The following is a 13,335-nucleotide window of genomic DNA, read 5'->3' as shown; positions in this document are numbered from 1 at the left end:
AATTTTCTATAATAACAACAGTGAAGTCAATTACCCCTGATGTAATTCTAGACATTTAGTATTGGTGTAGGATAATGATTTGTAAGATGAAGTATTTCCTCTTTTCTAGTGTTGCAAAGTTTCGGACAATGAACTCTTGTCAATAGTTTGAGCGGGTTGCGGCGAACATGTTGTATCTACTTCTTAACTGAATGTCACTTAATATATTACCGCTTTCTCCCCTCGATTGTTATAATCACTTGCATTCTTGTTTCACGCAAACATTGCCACCACATACATCATCAAATGTGTGTTTATGACACCAATTGAGATCATGTGTATTGCACTTTGGTGATAAAATTATGTCTGACTGCAATGATTACGTTTGCACATAGACAGAGATCAAGTTGTTGACTTATTAACATGATACCGGAGTACTGGTTTTATCTGGTTATGATGACGTATTTGTAATGTAAAATAATTCGAAAACATTTAAAAAAAAATGTTTACCAGCAGTTTCAGCAGTAAAATAAACCAGGTAGAAATCAGGGGGGTAGCTAGCCCTCTATTCATATGGATTCATAATTGTGCTGGGGGGCCTGGGGGCATGTACCCTCGGAAAATTTTGAAAACCATAGTGCAATCTGGTGCATTCTGAGGTGCTTTATTTAAGTATTTGACAGATTTAAGATCATATAGTCCAGTACACATACTTCAACTTTGGCTGTTTTGTTTTATTTGTTTGTCATAATCATGTGGGTTCAGCAGCATACTTGCGTATAGGCAGCTACGCGCCTGGTAATGCCTTGACTATATTTATACAGGGGAAGTCCTTAGTGTATATTCATACAAAAAAAGTCCCTAAAACTTGTATATTTATATTAGGGTTAAAACTAAAGAGCTATGGGAGGATGCACCCTGTCCTTTTTGGTAGCACCCTTCAACCCTCATGGAGAATAGCATGGAAAATTTAATACTTTTTCCATATCAAGTTTCATTATAGATTCTTTGTATTTAAGGGAAACTCATGTAAGGATAGTTTTATCACATGACATTCATCACTGCTAAATTGAAAGATTTTACTCATTTTTCAGTAAAAACGTTTTGATGCTAAATTAGTTTGGTGGAATGTTGTCAATGTTAAATAAAACAGTTTATTACACTTGTGTTATATACTAACATACATAACGATAGTTAGTATTTTATTTAAATGGCCAAATAGTTTCAAAGAAGATATTTGAGATTTGATTCCATTTCTTATCTGCATCCATCACTGATCATCATCCATCCCTGATCTTCATCCATCTATCATCTTCATCCATCCCTGATCTCCTTTCATCCCTGATCTCCTTCCATCCCTGATCTTCATACAGCTATCATCTTCATCCATCCCTTATCTCCTTTCATCCCTGATCTCCTTCCATCTCTGATCTTTATCAATTTGTGATCTTCATTCATCTCGGATCTTCATCCATCCCTGATCGCCTATCTATGATTTTCATCCCTGATCTTCATCCCTGATCATCATCAGTCACTTATCTTTTATTTACGATCTTCATTAATCTATGATCTTTATCAATCTAGAATCTTCATTTCTGATCTTCATCCATCTCTGATTTTCATCCAACTATATCTTTATCAACGACTCTATCACATCAGAGCTCATGTAATGTCACTTGTTTCCACACTATTCTGCAGATTTAGAAAGTTAATGCAAATAAGACTTTCCTCATATAGTCTGAAACATGATAACCCAGATGGTTTTGCTGGAGCCAACAAAGTGATACAGGTTTTCACAGGTTTTATGTCTTACCTTTCTAAACTCCCCACAAAGTTTGACACCTGATAAGCCAGATGCTTTTGCTGGATACACAATAGCACAGATTTTATGTCTTACATTTTTAATGTATTCGTATTATATTTATCTTCTGATAATTCCCCTTCAACAGAATGTGAAAGCTTGATCCGGCGCATGCTTGTCTTGGAGCCGACGAAGCGCTACACCATCAGTCAGATCAAGAAGCATCAGTGGATGCTGATGGAGGGCGGTGCTCCCCGGGCAGCCCCTCCTAGCCCCCTGATGGGGTACAGCCCAAAGGTGGGCGAACATAATGAACAGATCCTCCGTCTCATGCAGGGGCTTGGGATTAGTCAGCCCAAAACTATAGAGGTACGTTTTTAATTTCTTGTTTACCCCTAGAGCCAAATTGTAATCATACACACGAATAGATATTAAGTCATTATTTTTGATAATGTTTTTGTTTTGCCATTATCATGTAAAAGTTGAAACTAGTTAGCTCGATTTCCGAGGGACTGGCCAAAATACTTTGAGCCTCGCAAATATCAAGCCATGCAGAAATGCTTACATAGAGTAAAAATAAATTGTTCCTTTTCATCAAGTTTGAGTCAACAATGAAAGCGAGCCAACAGGTTACTACCGTATTCTAATAGAGGTTTAACAATTTATGTCTGTTCTTTTTTTTCTTGTAGCATTAAAACATACCTCATTTTGTGCTTACAGGCACTGAAGAATGATGCCTACGACCACTATACAGCCATATACTACCTGCTGCTAGAGCGACTACGTTCCCATCGCAGTAGTTTCCCCATCGAGAGCCGCCTAAACTGCCAGAAACGACGACCTAGCACGATCGCTGAGCAAGCAATGATGCGTGTGGGACCGAACCAGCAGCCCCCGCAGCATGGGATGCTGGGATTGAAACAGTTTGGTCAGTCAACGGATAGCGGCATGGGACACCATCGCGATAGTGTAAATAGTGACATCGAGGGTATTGGTGGGGGAGGGATAAACGTGTGCCTTCAGGATATCATTCCACAGCAGACTGGCCCGGTAATGCCTGCACAGATGATTACCACATCGATAGATGAGGGTGTTGAAGCTGATATTATGGACAGCAGAGATAATGACAATATTTCGCAAAGGGGACAGGCCTTTGCGAAGGATGGTTGCATTTTAGTGCCAAGTTCAGCATTCGGGGACTTTTCACAACTAAGTAATACTAGTTTGACGTCTTTAGGGACTGGGTCCCCGTTTGCCAGTTTTGACTCGTCTTTCGAGGCTGATCTTGTCTCTAGCTTGAGTGGGTTTAGTAGCGACCCATTAAACGGTGGTGGAATCAACACAATGACTCCTTTTGGAAACAATTTCACTCCCACAAATACCTTCATTCAGACAGCGCCAGTTGAGAGCTCATTGACCGATAGAAGCCAAAACACCTCACCTGTTGATTTTAGGGAAGGCCGAAGAGCCTCTGATGGGCTTGTAGCACAGGGAATTATTGCATTTAGACAGAGATTACAAGAGAGCATGAAATGTCCGGGTATGACGGAGTTGCGACCCGACCACCAGCAGTATCACAATGCATATGGCATGAGGATGGCGCCCAGCAGTCTACTTCAGGATCATACAGAAGAAGCTGGGCACCAGAATATGTGCAGAAATGGGGAAACCGAGGTAGAAAAGCAGCGACCACGGCCACTACTAAAGCGTATGAGCCTGCCATCGGAAACAGCTGATATGCAGCCACATCGGTTGCTGGCATTGAAGCAGTGTCATCAAGTCGAACGGCACATGGTGGACAGAGTCTCCAGCCAAGAAAGTGTTGCGCCACAGCCAGTGTTCGGAGAGTCATCAAAGCCTCTCCAGCAGCAGTTACTACAACACCGGCTACAACAGAAGCGTCAGTCTTTCCACCAGAAGCATTCAGGCAACCCGCAGCTACATCAGCAGATGCAGCAGCTACAATTGGATGCGCAGGTTCAACAGTCGCTGTTCCAGACCGTGTCTAGTCATCCACTGACCTCCTGTGATAGCAGTTACGTCGACGCCTACCCACCGCTTCAAACCTCCATCAACATGTCAATGTCACCAAGTTCGTCTCTAGTCCACACCCAAGCCGATTCTACTAGTCTCTCACGTCCAATCATACGTAAAATTTCTTACAGACTCGCACAAATGCAGCCGGTTCTGCCTGAGTGCACAGACACTGAATTGTTGCCATGGCAACGAGCCATACTGGAACAGCAGCAAGGTCAGAGTTCTGAGATGTTTTCTGCCAATCAGCCTCAATTTCATAACATTGGAGAACTGGCTGGGGGTCGTAGGTCAGGGTGTGTTAACATTCTCCATCCAATAGACTTTCAGAAACGGACAGTTCAGAATCAGACAATATCTGAATTAGTGGATTATAGTCAATTAAATGAGTTTGACTATGATTCTTCTCAGATGGACACTGGGGGTGACCAGGGCTTTTCCCTGGATAATTATGTGCAGACTGATGATCTGACAGGTCAAGGTCAGCAGTTGGAGCAGCAGCCATGTTTTAAAGGAAGTGAGCTGGGCATGATGGGAGTTTCTAGCCATTTTTATACTCCGGTATCCCAGCAGCCAACATTCAATATGGCCATCAATGAAGATCAAGTCTCCATGGATATGTCATAGCATTTTAGTTTTCGTTTGTTTTGTTAAGTGATAAGAATTTGTTATCAATATCTTGTGAATATTTTTGCTTCTTTTGTATTGTTTGAGGAAACTCAAGAATTATGAATTAAAACTGAGTAATTCAAAATACAAAAATACTCATGGTAAATGTAGAATACAATCAATGTAGTTGTAGTCAAATTGTAATCAATTTACATCAGTAAATTTGGTAGTCAGATTGTAATCAATTTACACCAGTAAATTTGTTGTTCACCTCCAAAATCTAGTCATTAAGTGGTGGTTAAACTATTCAATATTATAGATTTTTATATAAACTTTTCTACTGTCATTCATATTTTGTTGACGGATTAAATTTTTTTCTCTGTGCATTTGAGAGATTTTACCGAGAAGATGTTAATCTATTTGCAGTAACAATAAAGCAACAAATAATGAATGCATGCTTCATTATAACATGTTATTGCAGCAAGATTTTTACCATGTTAAAAACATGACAATAAGATTAAAGATTTTAACGACAAAAATGTCTCAATTAGGTTCATGTGAATTTTTCATTAAATGCATTTAAGTGTGTTCAAAAGAAATGTCTATTTTGATATCATAATTTTTATCTTGTCTGTGTTTCAAAGTTAAGCAATTGCCAAAGCCCTGGTGTCGTCAAAAAAAACTTTAATGTTGGTCATAATTTAAACACTCATTGATGTTCACATGAGACTTGGTACTTGTGTTTATAATGACAAGAGGCATATGAGTAGCAAATACCACACCTTTGGCTTCAATATTCATTTTGCTTAGATATTTATTGATTTCTGCCCCTTAGTTTAAATATTTGTTGAGTTATGCCCCTTCACTCAAACTTGTTGAGTTATGTCCCTTTTTAAGAAAAATGTTGAGTTATGTCCCTAAGTTTGAATACTTGCTGAGTAATGCCCTTTTTAATGATTGTTGAGTTATGTCCCTTAGATTGAATATTTGTTGAGTAATGCCCCTTTATTAATATTTGTTGAGTAATGCCCCTTTATAAATATTTGTTGAGTTATGTCCCTTAGTTTGAAGATTTGTTGACTTCTGTACCTAGACTAACTGAGATAAACAGACATGTGTTGGCATCGCTTGCAATGCTTTCATGTATCATCTGTCATTCCTTCATCTTACAAGATGTTGGCAAATTTTATTTCTTGCTTGTTTCTTTTATTCTTATTTCAATATCTGTACTGCTAAAGAAATCTGATAGTTATCAGGGCTATTCATTCCAGCTGTTAACAAAATAATGATAACTCCAGTAGTCTGACATTTCATGATGTCTCAATCTATATGTAAATGAGATCTCTGGTTATTATGTAGGAGTATGTTGTTAACTAAATTATGAATACTTAAATTACATAACTGGCCAACAGCATGATGGAGATGACACATTGATAAATAATCCTTGAGTTTATTTTGAGTGCATCACTGAATTTAAGCTTGTCTGCTTCACCAAATGAATTGGTATTGTCATAGGCTTGGAGACATTGTCATCATAGTGAAAAAACTTTTACCTTGGCTGTAACTCAAGAACCCTTATATATATTCAAACTGAACATGATTTTCATGTTGCCAGATACAATAAACACATGTATGGCAAGGCACATAACTCTAGCTTTGACAATTATCAAGTTTTGCCCCTTGTTCACCTGATTAAAACAATAAGAACAGGCGAGTGTTTGTGTTTACCCGAGGTTTTTTTATTTTAAATGGAGACTTATAACTGTTGTTAAATAACCCCGTGATCTTACACAATTGTTAATGCAAGAAATGGTTCTGATGGTCTGTCATGTGCAGGCTTTACTGGGTTGCCCATAACTTGTGGTCCATAGTGCGTCATACAGCATCCAAAAAATGTAACTCATGTATTAGCCCAGCAGATGACATCATTGCGGCATGATTTTGTGATCAATGCCAGCCGTAAAAGCGAACTGTATCTGCTTTTCATTAAATGTCTCTTAGAACCTTTCCAGTTTTACCTTTCCCAATATAGCATTATCACTTTCTTGCATACTTCGTACCCAAACAAAGACCTAGTCCATTGATTATTGGACATGGCGAATGTCTCGATGATTAGTCTTGATGTCAGAAAGGTCTTTTGTACGTCATCTGTGATTTAATTCATTATACAGCGCAATTGTTGGGTAAGAGCTACTGGTCACAGAGATGTTAGAACATTCATTGTATTGCTGTTTCTTGTTAGAATGTAAGATTGACCACAGCTGATATACAGAGGTTAAAAGAGAAAAGATGATTGAGATTTATTCAGCAGACAATCTTTGGTATTGGCTTGAATAGTTATACTAGTGGTCATGACAAATTTGCCTTGAAATTTGGTGGCAAGACATAGTTTTTTTCGTCATTGTCTGCTTTGAACCCTTTTTTTAATCTGAATCTCAAGCTAGTCATGACTGAAGTTTCTAAAATGTTGACAACTTTTTTTTTTACTCATTATGATTATTTCCAGTGCACTTATTTTTTCATTCACATTTCTCTGCTATTTCTGTTTCCCACAACTTGAATGCATTTTCTTTTCTTTAATATTGAGTATTAAAGTACCAAATTTCAGTGACCAAATGATATCCCTTTCAATACAACATGAACTTTTTTATTTTAACGGATTCACCAGCATTGACATATTTGTTATACATTGTTTTTCATAATTTGATGTCAATGTAATTGTAAATGCTAATTGCGTGCCATTGACGATAAATGACGTATGCACAGAATATTAAGATGATGAGCATACGATATATTTTGTAGAACAGGTGTGAAACGTTATTGTTGTCAAATATGTAAAACTTATTTTGTAGTCAGACTTCATAATTGTCATAATGGTGCAATGTTTTAGTTTTAAAGACAATGAAAGGGGGGCAATTCTATAACTATTTTTTTTTATATTAAACAAGAGTTGCCTTCCCGTATTAAACTTGAAATATACTATAAATTCATGTTAAAAAAGAGATGAAACATCTAAACAAATGTATTATTTTTCTTGCATTAAACTTACTTGTTACCCAAAGAAAATGTTCAAATGGGACATCTTAATGTACAAGGCAGTGTTTTGAGATGAAGTGACACACCCCACCACTTACACTTGACAAGAAAGCGTCACTTTATTGCACTGCTTATATATCTCAAACATTCACCTTATAAATTATACAGTTTTGGGCAGATTTTTCAGTGCAAACCTGTTAACGTTATAGACGGATTTATTTCTCATATAAGTCTTTGTAATGTAAGTCATTAATTATTTTATGTGTTTATAATAGTTTGTAATATGCATGACTATATCTCTGGTGTATGATTACAGAGAAATTAGCCTATTACAAAGTTGAAAATGTTGTATTTCATATCATACATACAACTAGGGTGTGTGCTGTAGATTGGTTTCAGTTTGTTAGGTCTTTTTTCATGATTTTGCCTCAATTTCACGATATTTCCCATTTTCGAGGTCTAAAATTTGTAAAATCTGGCAAACATGGGGTTGGGGGGAAGGGAGGGTGAGGGGTCAGTTTCGTAAGGAGATTGTTAAGGGCTCTTCTTACTTAGCAGAAACCTGAATCAAAATAGATAGATAGACTGATTTTAATTGGCTCTGCTAACATATCACTGAGATAGACACAGGAAGCAGCTCGTCCAATCTGATTGAAATCAAGAATATTATTCCCTTGTGAAAATCAGCAGTCTACAGTACTCTAAACATTTCTACCTTGTTCTATATTGATGAAACTTGTTGCATTTCATGTTTGAATAATTTTATATTGTATATCACTTCATAAGTAGATTCACTGTTAATGTTAGACAGTTATTATATATATATCATAATGTACAAAATATGCAGTAATGTACATCTAGATGTTATGTTTAATGCAAAAAGTGCTAAAAAATAAATTGTTGAAATTATGATTGTTTTGTTCTTTCAGATGTAGTTTTGTTCTTTTCAGATCGAAGAAAAAAAAGTTACTGTATTGTCATAAACTTGATGTCAGCATGACCCTTCATCAGGACTTTAAAACCAGGTGGGAAGCTGAATGTACACAAATATGCAGCTGACAATGAATTTGGACAGTTTGAAGTTTTTTCATAACAAATACTCCAAATTTAAAATAAAAACTGAAGGCGGTAGAGGGTGTAGGGGTTAATATGCTGTTCGTCAATGAACTGATTTGGATCTTCTTAATCCCATATTGGCCCAGCTACGTGCTTGAAAAAATAATTGTTGGCATCTGTTGGTGGTTCTGTTTCATCTTAGAATGTCTCAATCCAAAATATTTGGATATGCGATTAATAAAGCACAACTCGATGAAAGATTGTCTTTGACTGGTTAAGTAAAAACAGAAAACTTTGGTATCCGTTGGTGGTTCTCTTGTATCTACGGTAATAAATCTCCTATGCAAGTGATCACTGATGAGCAGAATAGATGTGTAGAGTTTGGAAACAAATAGAATGTTGGTTGTCCAGATAGCACAATGGTTTGTACACTCGCTTCTCATCCAGGCCACCTGGGTTTGATTCCCAGTCTGGGCGCATGTGAGTTTGGTTGGTGGTCACCAAGCCGGACAAGTGGGTTTCCTCTGGTTACTCCGGCTCCCAAACATAACAAGACCACACTCTCACACAAAATCGTGCCAACAAGAGTGTTTAATATAATATTGTTAAAACTTCAAAAATATATGATAAGTTATGGAATGTTGCCATCCAAAATCAATAGATACATGTATGTCTGGAATGAAGTACAACTCGATGAAAGTTTATCATAGACTTGTTATATGTCCATAAAACACTGTCCTCTGCTCGCAAAGTGACTAATTATATTAATGTTACAAATTACTTATAGTTGCTAGTCAATCAGTTGGCCAATAACAAGAATTACTTTTCGTCAATAAATCATAGCCAATGCTTGCGTTTGTCTGGTTAAATGCATACTGATATTCCATACCGATAATGATAGTGTAAGGGGAAGGAACTCCAGACTAATGGTTGTATTTGTCTGGTTAAATGCGTACTGATATTCCATACTGATAATGATAGTGTAAGGGGAAGGAACTCCAGACTAATGGTTGTATTTGTCTGGTTCCCTGCATACTCATATTCCATACCGATAATGATAGTGTAAGGGAAAGGAACTCCAGACTAATGGTTGTATTTGTCTGGTTCCCTGCATACTCATATTCCATACCGATAATGGTAGTGTAAGGGGAAGGAACTCCAGACTAATGGTTGTATTTGTCTGGTTCCCTGCATACTGGTATTCCATACCGATAATGATAGTGTAAGGGGAAGGAACTCCAGACTAATGGCTGCATTTATCTGGTTCCCTGCGTACTGATATTCCATACCTAAAGCAATAGTGAAAGGGGAAGGAACTCCAGACAAATGGCTGCATTTGTCTGGTTCCCTGCATACTCATATTCCATACCGATAATGATAGTGTAAGGGGAAGGAACTCCAGACTAATGGCTGCATTTGTCTGGTTCCCTGCATACTGATATTCCATACCGATAATGATAGTGTAAGGGGAAGGAACTCCAGACTAATGGCTGCATTTGTCTGGTTCCCTGCATACTGATATTCCATACCGATAATGATAGTGTAAGGGGAAGAAACTCCAGACTAATGGCTGCATTTGTCTGGTTCCCTGCGTACTGATATTCCATACTGAAAATGATAGTGTAAGGGAAGAAACTCCAGACTAATGGCTGCATTTGTCTGGTTCCCTGCATACTGATATTCCATACTGAAAATGATAGTGTAAGGGGAAGGAACTCCAGACTAATGGCTGCATTTGTCTGGTTCCCTGCATACTGATATTCCATACCGATAATGATAGTGTAAGGGGAAGAAACTCCAGACTAATGGCTGCATTTGTCTGGTTCCCTGCATACTGATATTCCATACCGATAATGATAGTGTAAGGGGAAGAAACTCCAGACTAATGGCTGCATTTGTCTGGTTCCCTGTGTACTGATATTCCATACTGATAATGATAGTGTAAGGGGAAGAAACTCCAGACTAATGGCTGCATTTGTCTGGTTCCCTGCGTACTGATATTCCATACTGAAAATGATAGTGTAAGGGAGGGAACTCCAGACTAATGGTTGTATTATATGATGGGAAATATCTAGTGTACATATCTTTTATCAGAAAGGTCCACAATATAGCTTCATGCAAAAAATATGTATTTTTATTTAAGTGCATTATCGTGTATAACTCATTAGACTTTAATGATAAAAAAACGGCATATGATTATGTACAGATAATAAAATATAAGTGATGTTTTGGCGCTCTTTAAACAAGGGAATTTATGGCCACATAGCTATAAATTAAAAATCAAGCATTTATAATGGCTAATATTTCTCTATCTGTTCCTAAATCATATGGGTGTTTTTATTTTATCATTCAAGTTAAATAAGTTGGACGAGATAATGCTTTAAAATTAAAAATATATTTTTGGCATCAACCCATTATTGTGCATCTTTTTAAAGATTTGGTCATTTTTTTTTAACATAAACGGTTTCATGTATTGATATATCATTACTAGAAATATCAACCATTCACAAGACGGGGCATGCGATGGGTGGGGGTATATTTTTTTTGTCCTGCACTCAATGTGTTCTTGTAAATTATGAATTAACAAAATTTGATTTTGTTTCATTTGCGTCATTGTGAAGAATACTGTAATATATACTGCTATTGTTTAAAATATTGAGTTTCTAGTTATATCAGGAAAACTTAAGTCCAAACCGGTTGTGTCGGTGACTTGTTAATGAAATACTTGGAACTGATAATGTTTATGAGTAATAAAGTTCTATTTCTATCACAAAAATTGAGATTTTTGCTTGGTACATTGAGAGAAACCTTTGTGGGAATAAATCAGCCTCATCCCTGTGTTAGAAAATACTGCTCATAATAGTTATATAACAAGCTACAATTATGGAACAGTTTTAATATAACACACTTTATGACAAATGTGTGAACGTCACTAACAGATTTAGGGCAGGAATGGGGCACACCCAGTAAATACCCCTTAATTTGTCTAAGGAAACTTTTTTTATATCCATATAAGAGAAATAAATAGTTAAAAATCGGACATGCGCCATCTCAGATTTATAAGATGGATGACCCCCAAACACCTCTGACCTCATCTAAACCATGAATATTTATGTTTTACGGGAGTTTGAATCATAAGTAAGTTATGCTAAAAAATTACATCATATTTTGGATCACCTCTGAATGCTCCAACCAAATCAACAAAAAAAGTAAATATATTACTCAACAGTTAAAGTGGTGGTTCAAGAAGTGCAGTGGTCAAAGTTGATGTTATGTTTTATGCAAAAAGTGCTAAAAAATAAATTGTTGAAACTATACCCACAATATAGTTAATGTTAAATGTGTAATATATATAATCATATGATGATGAGCTGCGATATGAACAAATGCAGCTGAAACAGGTGTCTCATTTACAGCAGATCCTAAGTGTATCCGTTAAAGATCTTGAGCAGTAATGATTTCAATGCTAACAACAAGGACGTAAACAAAGTTGTTAACGTAAACAAGTTTCTGAAAAATTAGCTCAATGAATCCAAAAGGCAAATCACGTATTAAAATACATGATTAATTTTCAATCATTGCTTAGTTTTCAATCTCCGATAATTGATTGTAAATTTTGGTCCAAATTGCAACACCATGCTATACACACATACTGAACTAGCACTGTTCATATTTTGGAACAATGAGCCCATTGTTCATAACTTTGTTAACAATTTGAAAGTTAACAAGGGTGATATTTACAACGTCTGTAACTTTAACAAAGTTCTGAAAAATTGTCCCATATATGCTAAAAATGTTCTGTAAATAGAATGAGTAGTATCATATTATTTAAATTCCATATCAAGTACCGAGGTGCATGATTATGCATGATTTAATCGTCCAATGACTTAATGGATGTCAATATGTGTCAAAATCAATAACCAGTTGCAATTAATAATCAAGATCAATCAGTTTACAAAAGGTAGAAATTAGTGCCAAGGCATATTTGCCAGATAAGAATTTGAAATTGCCTTACATACCTATAATTTAACATTACTCAAGATGGCATAAAAGAAAGCTTCAGTTACTTGTCAAGAAAGTCTGACAGGAAAAACAATTGCCGATCACCATTATGAAGTAGTTTTGATTGAAATTGAAAGTAATATTATGTGCCCTATTGGTAAGTCATCTGGATTTTGGGGAGGTTTCAGACCACAAAATTTAGTGATTGTGAGGTACATTACACTTTTTAAAGAATGCAATTAAACCAGAATAGGATCAGGTATCATATCATTTGGTAAAGAATGAAATCACGAAATGGACCGTCTGACTGAATGGTACCTTTCTAGGACCGGTTTACAGAAGTTAATCAGTATGGTAGTTATAATCTTGCTCCCTGGGCACCAATGAACAATACATGTACAAACATAGGGTTGATTGTTCAAAACATTTTTTCAAGATAATAACATTGATAAAATGGCCTCGGTGTTAACTTTAAAAAGTGAAAACATTTATGACATTCTGGGACGGTATTCAATATAATTCTTATACTTATCCTTAAATATGCCAGAGTGATTCCATTCAGTATATTGATTTTTAATTTTTAAAGTCCAATAAAAAGACTCAAATTCTACTCGAACTCTTAAACTTAAGTAGATCTAAGTTGGTTATTGAATATGTATGGCTCCAGTTTGGTTTAAATCAAACCTGTACTGTTACAGCTGAAACAGTTGTCTTGAACCTTGTCAGAAAATACCGCAGAAAACAAATGTGCATGGAAATAAAGATTTGAAAGTGAACAAAGATGGCGTTAACAGCGTTGTTAACTTTAACCAAGTTCT

At 36.3% G+C, this 13,335-nt stretch overlaps 1 protein-coding gene across 1 annotated transcript in view; it reads left to right on the top strand.

The window, feature by feature from the left end:
• The window catches only part of LOC128234170 (serine/threonine-protein kinase SIK2-like), a 44,775-nt gene extending 36,406 nt beyond the window's left edge, over window positions 1-8,369 (top strand). The window contains exons 8-9 of the mRNA XM_052948209.1: window positions 1,929-2,149; window positions 2,501-8,369. Coding sequence (XP_052804169.1) covers window positions 1,929-2,149; window positions 2,501-4,441 — 2,162 coding nt within the window. The 3' untranslated portion in view covers window positions 4,442-8,369. The remainder of the gene's footprint in view (window positions 1-1,928; window positions 2,150-2,500) is intronic.
• Window positions 8,370-13,335: the final 4,966 nt, after the last annotated feature.

This window comes from Mya arenaria, chromosome 5, assembly GCF_026914265.1.
Source record: "Mya arenaria isolate MELC-2E11 chromosome 5, ASM2691426v1".
Taxonomy (NCBI): Eukaryota; Metazoa; Mollusca; class Bivalvia; order Myida; family Myidae; genus Mya; species Mya arenaria.
Note: the sequence above shows the minus strand (reverse complement) of the source record. Positions and strands in the feature narration are given on the sequence as shown.